The sequence below is a fragment of the Melospiza melodia genome, chromosome 10 (assembly GCF_035770615.1).
Source record: "Melospiza melodia melodia isolate bMelMel2 chromosome 10, bMelMel2.pri, whole genome shotgun sequence".
Taxonomy (NCBI): domain Eukaryota; kingdom Metazoa; phylum Chordata; class Aves; order Passeriformes; family Passerellidae; genus Melospiza; species Melospiza melodia.
In genome coordinates, this window is record NC_086203.1 from 17,220,023 (window position 1) to 17,232,877 (window position 12,855).

The 12,855-nt window shown below is 67.4% G+C and overlaps 2 protein-coding genes across 2 annotated transcripts in view; one reads left to right on the plus strand and one right to left on the minus strand.

Annotated features, from left to right (window-relative positions):
- Positions 1-12,855, minus strand: part of SLC38A3 (solute carrier family 38 member 3) — a 238,553-nt gene that overhangs the window by 21,005 nt on the left and 204,693 nt on the right. The gene's annotated exons all lie outside the window — the stretch shown is intronic.
- SEMA3B (semaphorin 3B) lies at positions 1,051-12,624 on the plus strand. The gene is given in 19 exon segments (XM_063164614.1): positions 1,051-1,153; positions 1,156-1,192; positions 7,870-7,997; positions 8,828-8,985; positions 9,066-9,128; positions 9,217-9,336; positions 9,410-9,503; positions 9,592-9,711; positions 10,024-10,169; positions 10,271-10,385; positions 10,462-10,531; positions 10,617-10,761; positions 10,869-11,088; positions 11,178-11,269; positions 11,420-11,461; positions 11,554-11,711; positions 11,826-11,881; positions 11,956-12,095; positions 12,184-12,624. Coding segments are annotated over 19 exon segments (2,445 nt in total). The 5' UTR covers positions 1,051-1,053.

Consider the following 12,855-nt stretch of genomic DNA (forward strand, 5'->3'; position numbering starts at 1 on the left):
TGGCCATGCCCTGCCCACCGCCCGTGCCCTGCCCACCGCCCGCTGCCTGCCCCCTCCCACCCCCTGCTTGCCCACTGCCCGCACCCTGCCCACTTCTGCCCGCTCCGTGCCTCGGGCTTCCCCAGCACCCCCTGCCCTGTCACACCCGTGTGACTCCAGCCCATGTTCCCCCAGATGTGTGTCCCAACAAGCCCTCTCGCCCCACTTGCACCCCAAAACTCTGGCTGCCCCTGTGTGGGACAGCCCCAGTCCCTCAATCTATCCCATGGGCAGTGGTGGCCGTGCTGCCTTGCACATCTCCAGTGTGTGTCATCTGTTTCCTGAGGCCTTTGGCCACCCCAGTGCTTTCCATGGAGCTCAACGCTGAGAGGAGCTCTGGGGTTTCACCCGGTACCACGTGGCACAGCACAGTGATCCACTGTCATTTCTGCTCAGCCCTGTGGTGGCACTGACATGCCAGGATCATGTGCCCCAGCCCCTCTCCACCTGCATGGCCACAGCTGCCAGGAGGGAGGCTGGGGCTGGCACAGTTCAGGCAGAGTCCCTGGCTCTCCTGAGCCCATCCCAATGCAGGAGGGGCTCAGCTGGTGCCGACTGCTTGCTTGGGCACAGATCCTCGTGGCTGGATGTTCTGCAGCCTCTGGCACAGCCGTGTCAGCACCTGGCCACTGCCACAGAAGAAAAACACATTCCCTTGCCTCCAGATGGAATTTCCTGTTTTGTTTTTTTATTAGAACGGTGCCCATTGCTTCCCGTGCTGGGAGGCACTGCTGAACAAAGCCTTGCTCCCTTGCTCTCTCACCTCATGCCCTCTTGGAGGGCACATGGGCTGAGATCATCGTGTCCCTCCAGCAATGTGCTTGTGCCCAGCCCAGCGCTGCCCACTGTGTTCCGCCCCGCCAGCTCTGGGCACCCCAGCGTGTCCAGCCACGACGCGGACTCTCCTCCTCCCTCCTGCCCTGCCTGAGCGGCTCTTACTGCGACAGAGCAGCAAAGAGCAGTAAGAGCCACTCGATCCCCTGCTCCCAGGGTGCCGGGAAGGCAGGAGAAGTCATGCGGCTCAAACAGCCCCAGCCCAGCCGAGAACTTGTTACACATTTACCCCGCACTAATGAGGCGTCGCCGGCTGCTCGGCCTTCGGACCGCAGGGGCGCTTCCCCCGGCCCCACGGCAGCCATGGGGGTTCCGGGGCGTGAGTCCCCCCAGAACCGGCACCATGGCAGCAGCCGCATCCCCTTCCTCCCCCTGCAGCCCGGCTGGGCTGGACTTTGCAGGAGCAGCTGAGGCGCTGGGACGGTGATGAGTGCCCTCACCCTGGCGCTGCTCCAAGGCAGGAACAGGACCGAGCAGGCAGGAGCGGGAGCGTGGGGACATCGGGATGTAGCGCGGCTGTGACCGGGATTCCTGGGCTTGCTCGCACCTCTCCTCCCTTCCCAGGGCAGGCAGACGGGGTGGCAGCGCCCCGAGAGCCCCGCGCTCCCGAGGGGCCGTTCCCAGGCAGGTCCTTGGGTGCAGAGGGAGGACACGCGACACAGTCGCCTTTTGTTGGTGGCGGCCCCGGGAGCAGGACCGGGGCTCTGCATCCCCTCCCTCCACCCCCGCCGGCGGCGGGACTGGCTCCCAGCGCCGGGATTTGGGGTTTAAGGAGCCGGCGGCAGGCAGAGCCCAGCTGAACCGCGGGCGAGGAGGCGGGCGAGGAGGCAGAGGCACCGCTGCACACAGCAGGTGAGATGGGTTTGGGGAGCCGGGCCGGCCCGATGAGGGGGGCTGCGGCATTGGGGACCTGGGACAACGGGGCTCCCTGGGAAGCTGTGAGGTCCCTGAGTCCCCACAGCGGGTGCCAGCGGGCTCGGACGTGGTGCTGAGAGGGAAGTGAAGGCATCGCTGGGCAGGTGCCACCTCCTTGTTCCCGTCACCCCACAGCCGGGCAGGAACCCCCGAGCCCTGTCCCAGCGGGGGTGGCAGGGGTGAGCAGCAGCACGCTGGGAAGTTTCCCAAGCCGTGCTCCTTCCCTGGCACTGGTTTATGGAAGGGGAGCTGCCCTGCTGGCCTCCCACCTGCTGCTCATTCGCGGCACTCAGTGGCTCGGCCGAGGCAGGGGCTGGCACCTGGGTGAGCCCCGGGGCGATGGGCAAAGGGGGTGTCCTGCGGCTGGGCACGGGCTGGGCAGGAGCGGAGCGGGGCCAGCACACAAGGCCCCATTGTGCCGTGCCGGCTCGGCCCTCAATGGTCCCATTATGCTCGGTGGCGGCCCCCGCAGCCTTCCCAGCCGGCACAGCCCCCCGGGAGCACCGTGGGAGGCAGGCTGAAGTGCCTGTTGTGCTGGGCTCCGGGGTGAGAGGAGCAGGGTGAGAGGAGAGGGCAGGGTGCCGGCACTGCTCCACGGCTGCCTGTCCGGGTGCTGCTGGGTGCCAGGAGTGCTGTGCTCCCTGCTGCCACCAGCTCTGGGGGCAATAAGCCCACGATAGGGAGCAGGCAGGCTCGGGGGGCAGCTGGACACCCCTGTCCTCTCTTCCCCACCCTCACCATCCCTCCAGGGCATTGCCTGTGCCCGAGGAGGCCGTGGCTGGGCTGCTTTGCCCCGGGGCAGGGAGGAGCAATGGGCAGCGAGGGGCTGACATCAGCCCTGTGTCCGTGGATGCAGCGGGGCCAGCCGGAGAAGATGAATGGATCAGCATGCTTCCCAACAAGACACACCCTGGCTAAAATTACTGACCCCATGGCAGGGACACCATCCTATTTTTAAAGCCTAAGGAGCTGGATGCCGCTGGTTGGTGTGGCTCAGGGCAGGGCCAAAGGGACGTGGGCAGGACAGCAGGCAGGGGGACTCAGCCAGCATCTCCCTCTGCCCTCCTGCTGGGGTGGGAAGAGTGCTTGCATGGCAGCAGAAAGCCTGGGTGTCCTGCTCCTGCCCCACGAAGGGCTTTGAGGAGCTTTGGTGGTTTTCAGTGCAGGGCAATGGCCCTGCCTGTCCCAGAGCCTGGCTGCTGGCAGACACCAAGGCAAGGGCAAATGGTCACCTTGGTTAGGAGGATAGGATCCTATGAGACCAGGATCCCTCCCTTTCCCTTTCCAAAAAGCCACTGCCCTGCACCTGGAGGAGGGACACCCCCTTCTTCATCACCACCCCAAAGGTTCATCATGCACCCCATGGCTTGGTGCCACGGAAGGGACACACGATGGCAGCACCCCACAGGTGCTCAGGCACTGGGGTTGCACACAAGGCCCCCATTCCCTGGGCAGCCCAGATCAGTCCAGAACAGGGTTGGGACAATTAAAAAGGGATTAGCTGGGCTACACCAGCATGGCACTGCCGGGAGCCGGCACCTAATCCCGGCAGGAATGCACTGGGGCCACTGGGCTCCCTGAGGCTGGGGTCTCACCAGCCTGCTGTGATGGGGGTGGACATAAGGTCAGGGTGTATCCACAGACAGGGTGTGAGCCCAGAGCTGGTGTCGCCCTGGGGCATTGCTGCATGCTGTGCTGCAAGGATGCAGCTGTCTCAGGCACGTTTGCTTGCTGCCAGCCAAGCCCTCACGCTGGCCCACTTGGGATGCCATGAGCTCTGTCCCCTGCCTAGCACATCCTTCCCCTGTACCAGGAATGTGGCAGCCGTGCAAGGCCTGATGCCATCTCATGGCCCAACATTATGGATGTGGGCCACCACAGACAGACTCCCAAAGAAGTCCTAAAGCCACATCTTTAGTGCCATCACAAAGCACCAGCAGTTTTTTGGGGTGTCCAGACCCAGGGAGACTAATTTGAGCAGCATATTCCTGTGCTTGGGTACAGGTGTAGGCTGGGGTGAGGATGCCACCACTCTCCTGCCCTGTGACGAGTTGGCAGTGTCACTAGCAGTGCTGGCAAGGCCACCCTGCTGCACAAACACATCTCCTGGCTGGGGAGCAGCGCCGTGCCCAGCCCATGTGTCACAGGGATGCCTATGGCACCAGCTGTCATGGCACAGCTCACCCTGACCCTTGGACCCAGGGATTGCTATGTCCCAGCCACGATGGCTCCACCAGGCCTGAGGGAAGCGCTTTAGGCCCCAGGGACATGGGGAACCACCCTGCAGCGCCCCTGGGGGAGTCACCCCACAGAATCAGGAGGGTTCCTCTGGTGAGGTACCATTCCTGTTTGGGATGCAGGATTGGTACCCATCCTCAGGGCTAGTGGACGCCAGTCCCAGCCCTCCTCCCTGCATGCAGGGCATCCAGCAGCTCCCGGTCACCCCGGGCACCTCCCGTGCCCTGCTGGCTCAGCCCGGCACGGGAGATGCCGGAGCCTCTGCGTGCCGCCGCCGGGCCCTGCGGGGGTGCGGAGGAGCCGTTTCCTCCCGCTGACACCGCCGCGGGCCCGGGCGCTGCCGGCCGAGCCGCAGATGCTCTCCGGAGCCGGAACCGCCGGGGGAGACTTGGCCGAGGCAGCGATCCCCGGGTGCGGATCTGCCAGCGGCAGGGTCGGGATCAAAGAGCGAGAGCGGCAGCACCTGCAGGTGCCGTGGGCAGCGACACCCCCGCGCTGGCGGGGAGCCAGGCCGCCGGCACCGGGCTGTGAAACCCTCGGCGGGCAGCGGAGCGCGGGGATGGGGCGGGATGCCAGCGGCCGTGCCCGTTCCACACGGGCACCGCCACCGTGCCAGCGGCTCCCGGGCCGGCCAAGAACACCCCGTGGGGCGGGCAGGGGTGGCCGGCGGGCGACGTGGCGCATCCCTCCCGCGCCGCTTGTTCCGGGATGGAAGCCCGGCCCTCCTGACGCTTGATGGTTTCTCCAGGCGGAGCCGCTGCCAGCAAGGTCCCCTCAGGGCTCCGGGCGATGGTGACGTCACCCGGTCACCTCGCCACGCTTGCCGGGAGCGGCGGTAGCTGGAAAGGTCCCAACTGGGTGAAGGGAAACTGAGGCACGGCTCTGGAATAGGAAGGTGCCCACTGTGCAGGGCTGCGCACGACATCCCTGTCCCCACCATCTCAGCGCCGTCCTGTAACAGCGGGCACAGGGACGCAATGCCCGTGTGGGGCCACCCAGCCCAGAGTCCTGCCGGTGCCTGGTCAAAGTCTGACAGCAGAGTAACCCTGCCGTACCGGTGCCAGCTCCCCTGCTGCCCCACCCGTCCCCCCGCTGTCTCTGTCCTCCTTGCTGCCATAAAGCTGGGCTGGGCTGGGCTGGGCTGAATGCCACTCAGCACCGCGGCACAGCCAGGAGAGGAACAAGATGTGGTGCTGGAACAGAGCCTGCCAGCATGCCAGAGTACCAGGGCTGGCAGCACGAGGGTTACTGGCAGCGGGACAGAAGGGCATTTCCCGGGCACCCTGCCTGGCACAGCTTCTGCCTACTGCACGGCTCTGGCTTCCTGCTGAACTCACTGCCTGCCTGTGCCAGCTGCCTGCCTGCACCTGCACCTGACCTGCCCGCACCCGCTGCCGGCCCGCCCGCACTCCCTGCCAGCCCACCTGCGCTCGCTGCCTGCTGGCACCCACTGCCCGCACCTGTCCGCACCCGCTGCTGCCCGCGCTGCTGCTCCCCCTGCACCTGCCGGCACAGCCTGCTGCCCGCACCCCTGCCCGCCCGCCTGCAGCTCTGCCTCCCCACGCCTTCCGGACCCGCCTCCCTGCACCCCCGCACCCGCAGGTAGGGACACGGGGGCACGGGGAGAGCGAGGCAGGTGCGGCCCCCGGGGCAGCTCCCGTTCCCCGCCCCGAGCCCTGCCCGCCGAGGCACGCGTGGCCCCGCTGCCGGCACCGCTCGGCACTTGCTATTCTTGGCAGCGGCAGCTGGAAAATGGGAGGCAGCGGAGGAATTTTGTTTGCTCCGGGCTGGGCCCGGGCCAGACATCTGGGCTGCAGCTGAGCGGGGCGCGGGACCGGCCCCCGGTACCCCCGGTACGGCCCCGGCACCCCCGGGACGGCCCCCACGCTCGGGCAGGCAAGTGCCTGTCCCGGAGAGGAGGGAGCCCCGGCACCGCTCGTGGGCTGGGCCACGCGTGTGCGGAGCCGGGCACCCTCAGCTCTGCCCCGGGGCGGCGGGTGTGACCGTGGGTGTCCCCGTGGGTGTCACCCCGGGCCGCTGGGGGGTGGCAGCACGGCTGTGTGCGTCTCTCTGTGTGTGTGTGTGTGTGTGTGTGAGGGGCCGTGGGTGTTTGCCTGTGCGTGTGTGTGTGCACATGTGTGAGGTGCCCGCTCGTGAGCGTGTGCTCGCACACTCGTGTGCGTGTCCCTGTGCGCGCCCCCGGCCCCGCCCCGCCCCGCCCCGCGGGGCCGCCCCTCTCGCTCCCGGCGGACGCGGGCGGGGCCGGGCCGGACCGAGCCGAGCCGGGACACAGGTGGGTGCCGGGGCCGCGGGCCGGCGGGGTACGGGGGTGACCGGGGAGTGTCCCGGGGTGACGGGGCCTCTGCGCTGCCGTCGGGGGGGCGGCCCGTGCTGGTGTCGGGGGGCTCGCGGCGGGGTTCGTGACCCCTCCGGCACTGGCGGGCACCGGCGGGCTGGCGTCGGGGTTGGCACGAGGAGTTTCGCGGGCTGGATCTGCCAGGGCTGGCAGCGAGGGTCCGTGGTGCTGCCGCTGCTGCCCGCCCCCCGCCCGACCCCCGCGCCGGGAGGGTCGGAGCCACGCGGGTCCGTGCCCGGGGGTCTGCCCCGGCCGCTCCGTAAGTGAGGGCAGGCGGGAACTCCCCCGTGCCCCGGGACGGCCCCGGCTGGCGGCAGAGCCCGGCGGGTCCCGCGCCTCATCCCGGCGCCTCTGTAAATGCCATTAGCGCCGATCGCCTCCGTGCCGGACACCGGGCAGCCGTAGCCGGCACTGCGCCCAGCCAGGCCCTGCCCGCTGCCCGCTGCCCGCCCCGGGCTCACCGGCCAGCCCAGAGGGGCTGCCCTGCCCGCAGGAGCCCCTTCCGTGCCGCGTGTGTGCGACCCTCCCGGCCAGCATCCACCAGCTCCCAGCTCAGGCAGGGCAGCAGAGCCTGGGGTGATTGCACCGAGCCCCGGGCTGCGGTGGGGCTTTGGCTGTCACCGGTGTCCTGGTGAGACCCCAGTGGCTGTGCCATGATCGGCATGGCTCAGTGTGTGCCTTGCACAAGGCACCGCAGCATGGCCAGGAGGCAAGGTGGGATCTGTGTTCTGGCACAGTGCCCTGATAACCATCGCCTCCCACTCCCCAGGGGAGAGCTGCTGCTGCCAGAGTCAGAGGAGGAGTTTCCTACCTCGTGGTGAGCACCCATCAGAGTGGCAGACACACCAGCATGGGTCCCTCTGGGTGTTGTGGGCACTTGCTCAGCCAGAGCCCCCAAATCCTGCTCTCATTTCTATGGTGGTAGAAGAAAGGCCAAGGGCTAATGGTGGGGCTGTAGCAGCGGGGGAAACTGAGGCATGGGACCCCATGACTACCATCGTGGACAGCTTGCCCAGTGCTCAGGAGCCCACTGACTGCCCAGCGTGCCCTATTTGGTTGTCACCACTTCGGTGCTTGCTCTGTCCTTGTCCCCATTCCTAGCACAGCTCCGTGCGTGCAGGCAGGAATGAGCAGAGCCCGGCACACTCTGCTGATGGGCTCAGACAGGCATGGGCAGGGCTGGATGCTGCTCGGCTGGGCTGCCTCTGTTTCCCCACGGGCAGGAGCAGGAGGGGTGTTTCTGAAGCCCATTATGTTTGGGATTAGATTAATGGGGACTTTAACATAGGGAGGGACGTGGCTGGCTCACATCTCCTCCGACTACGAGGCCGAGCCCAGTGGGGGATCCCCTTGTGCCGTGCCTGGAGTTGCCCCGTGCTGATGCTCAGGGCTCTGCAGACACTCGGCAGCATCGGGGAGGGATCGTGGTCTGGGGGCTGTGGGGAGGGGGCTGTAACCCGAGCTGAGGTGTTGTTTCTGTGCCCCAGCCGCGGCGCCACCAGCCAGAGCCCGGCCATGAGCCGCACGCTGCTCCTGCTCCTGCTCCTGCTGCGCGGGCTCTCCGCGGGCCGGCCCCCGGCCGCTGCCACCCCCCGCCTCAAGCTGTCCTTCCCCGGTGAGCGCGGGACACGGGCAGGGCGGGGGTGCGGGGTCAGCTCTGGGTGCGCTGGTTCCGTGTCAGCACAGCCAGCACCATCACAGGGACGGGAGGGTCCGCTCCGGGGGCAGCACCGCGCGGTGGGTGCAAGCCGAGCAGTGGCACATCCCTGGCACTGCCGCCGCCCTCCCCGCGGGCTATGAGGTGTTGGTACTGCTCCTGACCTCATGCCAGCCCCTCCAGGGCCACCTTCCCGTCCTTAGGGCCACGCCGGTGCTTGGGACCTCGCTCCCATCCCCCGGCATGTGCAGGCGCAGGTGCCCCTTCCCTGTGTGCACCGTGGTGGCACTCCCTGGCCTCCGCTGTGCCATACCTGTCGGGAATGTTGTGCCAGCTGGAGAACTGCTGCCGTGTCCCGACCGGCCGCTCCAGGGGCTCCAGCACGGCGCAGGGGGCTTTGTCCAGCGGCGGGGCTCAGCGAGAGCTCTCCTCGCAGCCTGACAAAGGGCTGTTTGTTCCCGCCACGGTGGGATTAGCTCCGCGGGGCAGGGAATGGCCCCTTCTCCCCCGCTGCCGGGTGAGCGGTGCAGGGATGGGTGCCGAGGGCATGGGAATCACTGCTGAGCGGTTTGGGGACACGGGGGTGGGTGTGGGGCTGGCATGGGGATGAACGCTGGGCAGGCAAGGGCTTGGTGAACCTGGTCGAGCCAGTGGGACAGGTTTGGGGGAGGGGATGGCAGGGCAGGGGGCCGTGGCCTGACCCGGGCTGCCTCGGAGCGTGTCCGGGGCAGCGGGGATGCACGGGCAGCGGCGGGGCCGGGCTGAGCAGCGCCGCTGGCTCCCGGCAGAGCTGCGGGCTCGCCATGGGCTGCACCTCTTCTCGCTGGAGCACTCCTGCTGCTACGAGGCCCTGCTGCTGGACGAGGAGCGCGGCCGTCTCTTCGTGGGCGCCAAGAACCACCTCCTCTCTCTGGCCCTGGATGACATCAGCCAGCGGGGCAGGAAGGTAACGGGGCGGGGGGAACAGGCTGGCAGGACAGTGCTGGGTGCTCCAGGTGTGGTGAGCATCCCCTTCTCCACCCGCAGATCTACTGGCCGGCTCCCGTGGAGTGGAGGGAAGAATGCAACTGGGCCGGCAAGGACATCACTGTGAGTTATGGGGAGTGTTGTGGGATGCCAGGACTGTGCCAGGGATCTGCCCCGGCACTACCTCACCCTTCATTCCCTCCATCCTCAGGCTGAGTGCATGAACTTTGTGAAGATCCTGCACCCCTACAACCGGACCCACCTATACGCCTGCGGCACCGGTGCCTTCCACCCAGTCTGTGCCTTCATCGAGGCTGGCCAGCATGCAGAAGTGAGCCTCCCCTGGCACCACCACAGCCTCCAGCTGCTGCCACCTGCCCACCTCCCATCCTTACCCTCTCCAGGAGCCCGTTTTCAAGCTGGACCCCCACCACACTGAGGACGGCAAGGGGAAGAGCCCGTATGACCCCCGGCACACAGCGGCCTCTGTCCTTGTGGGTAAGGGCATTCTGAGCCTGGTGCTGGGTGCAGCGTGGCACAGGGGTGCCAGGGGGGCCCCTATAACACTTCCCTCGGTGCCTGTCAGGCGAGGAGCTCTACTCTGGGGTGGCCACCGATCTGATGGGCCGTGACTTTACCATCTTCCGCAGCCTGGGCCGGCGTCCCTCCATCCGCACGGAGCAGCACGACTCTCGCTGGCTCAACGGTCAGTGCTGGGCACTGGGAGGGTGGGGCACAGGGAGGCCACTGGCACAGCAGTGCTGCTGCCTGGAGGCATCAGGGCAAGGACTCCTCCAGGCTCAGATATGTCTTTACTGCCTCCTGAGGGTGATTTCAGGGCTTCGTGTGTTGCCTCCAGACCCTCAATGTCTGGTGGAGTCCCATCCTCACTATGCCTCTACTCTGCAGCTGGGCAGGGTTGGTTCTGCACCCTCCCCTGGGACCCCAACAGGTGCTCCAGGGTCCCTGGGGAGCACAGCCAGTGGAGGCATTGGAAGCACCACCCCTCTGTCCCCAGAGCCCAAGTTCGTGGCTGTTTTTTTGGTGCCGGAGAGTGAGGACCCCGACGATGACAAGATCTACTTCTTCTTCCGTGAGACGGCGGTGGAACGGCAGCAGGGGCTGGGCAAGACCAGCTTCGCCCGCATCGGCCAAATCTGCCGGGTGAGAGCGGGCACGGGCAGGGGGGCTGGGGCCAGGGTGCCCAGGGGTGCCACCTGCTGCTGCTGCTGCTGCTGACACCGGTGTCCCCCTTGCCCTGGCAGAACGACATGGGCGGGCAGCGCAGCCTGGTGAACAAGTGGACGACATTCCTGAAGGCTCGGCTGGTGTGCGCTGTGCCAGGGCCCGACGGGGCAGACACCCACTTTGATGAGCTCCGTGAGTGAACGGGGATGCGGCCCCAGCAGTGCAGCTTGGGCAGCACTGGCAGCACTGATGCCTTCCCTGCTTGCAGGGGATGTTTTCCTGTTGCAGACAAGAGACAAGCGCAACCCTCTGATCTACGCCCTCTTCTCCACCTCCAGGTCGAGCCCCTTCCCCAGCACCCTGCACATACCCAGCGGTGCCCCCCCTTGCCCTCTCACATCTTTCCCCTCTCTCTCCCATCAGCTCTGTTTTCCAAGGCTCAGCTGTCTGTGTCTACACCATGGCTGACATCCGCCGGGCTTTCCTGGGCCCCTTTGCACACAAGGAAGGTCCCAACTACCAGTGGGTGTCATACCAGGGCCGGGTGCCATACCCCCGCCCAGGCATGGTACGTGGAGTAGGGGTGTCCTGGCTGCTGCCACCACTGGGATGCCACTACGTGGGGTGGGGACATGGGCTGTGAGACCCTGCTTAGCCACTGCTGTCTCCCTGCAGTGCCCCAGCAAAACCTTCGGCACCTTTGGCTCCACCAAGGACTTCCCAGACGAGGTGATTCAGTTTGCCCGTCACCACCCACTGATGTACAACCCTGTCCTGCCCCATGGCCAGCGCCCCCTGTTCCTGCAAGCCACCGTGCCCTACACTTTCACCCGCATAGCTGTGGACCGTGTCACCGCTGCCGATGGCCACTACGACGTCCTCTTCATTGGCACAGGCACGTGGTGACCCTAGGGATGGGGCAGTGAGGGAGAGCGGGCAGATGCTGGGGCTGGGACCTGTGGCCTCACCCCTCCCTGCCTGCAGATGTGGGCACAGTGCTGAAGGTGGTCTCAGTGCCCAAGGAGAGCTGGCACCGCATGGAGCCGCTGCTGCTGGAGGAGCTGCAGGTCTTCCAGGTGAGGGTCAGGGTTCCACATCCCACCAGTCAGACTTCCCTGCAGCATCCCCATGTGCTGTCCATGCTCTGGGTTGCATGTGGGAGCCAGGATGCTGCATCCCTAGGCTGCCCCGTTCACCCTTAACTCCTGCCCATGCTCTGCCCACAGGATTCCTCCCCCATCATCAGCCTGCAGCTCTCCTCCAAGCGGGTAAGGGGGACCCCTGGGCATTCCCAGGTCCACCATGGCTCTGCCTAGCCCCGTGCCACAGCACGGGGTGCTCAGCTCTGCTCTTCCCCCAGCATCAGCTCTACGCTGGCTCAACCACAGCGCTGGCCCAGCTGCCCCTGCACCGCTGCAGCGCCTATGGCAAAGCCTGTGCCGAGTGCTGCCTGGCCCGGGACCCGTACTGCGCCTGGGATGGCAACACCTGCACCCGCTACGTGCCCAACACCAAGAGGTAGGTGCCATGCCGTGCCGGGACGCAGTGCTGGGGCAGCCAGCCTGCTCCCAGGCCATGGCGAGGAGCACGGTCAGGCTGTGCAGCCCCTGCTCCTCCATCGCCCTCCCACAGGCGTTTCCGCCGGCAGGACGTCCGCAACGGGGACCCCAACGTGCTCTGCTCTGAAGGTGAGCTGGGACCAGCCCGAGTCTGGGGCTGCCCTGCCGTGGTGGAGGCTGACAGCCAGGCTGTGTCCCCACAGATCCCAGGCGGGACACCGTGCCCCAGAAGCAGCTCTATGGGGTGGAGGGAAGCACCGTCTTTCTGGAGTGCATCCCCAAATCCCTGCAAGCCCACATCCTCTGGACATACCAGCGCACCCTGAATGATCCTCAGCGAGAGGTAGGCTCTCCCCGGCCAGGTACCGCCGGTGGGGCCGTGCCGTGCCGTGCCGTGCCGAGCTGACCGCCCATCCCCGCGGGTACTGCAGGTGCAGATGGACGAGCGGGTGGTGCGGACGGAGCGGGGTGTCTTGCTGCGCAGCGTGCAGCGCTCCGACGCCGGCCTCTACCTCTGCCACGCCACGGAGCACGGCTTCACGCAGCCCCTGCTGCGGCTCTCTCTGGAGGTGATCGGCACCGGGCAGGCCACGGGCGCGGCGTCTGCCGGGGACCCCCAGCTCGCCGCCGGGATCCCCGGCCGCAAGGTCTGGTACCGGGACTTCCTCCAGCTGGTGGAGCGCCCGCCGCTGGGAGCCACGGACAAGGCGTGCCAGAGGCTGTGGAGCCGGGGCAGACCCCCGGCGCCGGCCCGCAGCCCCGCCGGGCCCCCCGGCCGCGGGCAGGGCTCGGAGCCGCGCCGGGCCCGCCGCCGGCGCACCCACGAGGGGCCGCGGGCAGAGCGGGGGCCCCGCAGCGCATCCCCCTGGTGACCCGGGCGCCGGCCCCGGGCGCCGGGCTCTGCCTAGGAGCGGGGCCGCGGGGGCACTGCCGGGGGCTGGCAGCGGCTCCGGGGCCGCAGGAGGGCAGCCGGGCTGAGCCGCCCCCCGAGGGGCTGCCGAGCGCCCTTGCCACCGGCTGCAACACCGGTGGGGACCCAGCCGGCTGCCGGCATCGCAGAGTCACCGAAATATTTATTAACGACTGTTACTATGAATGTAAAC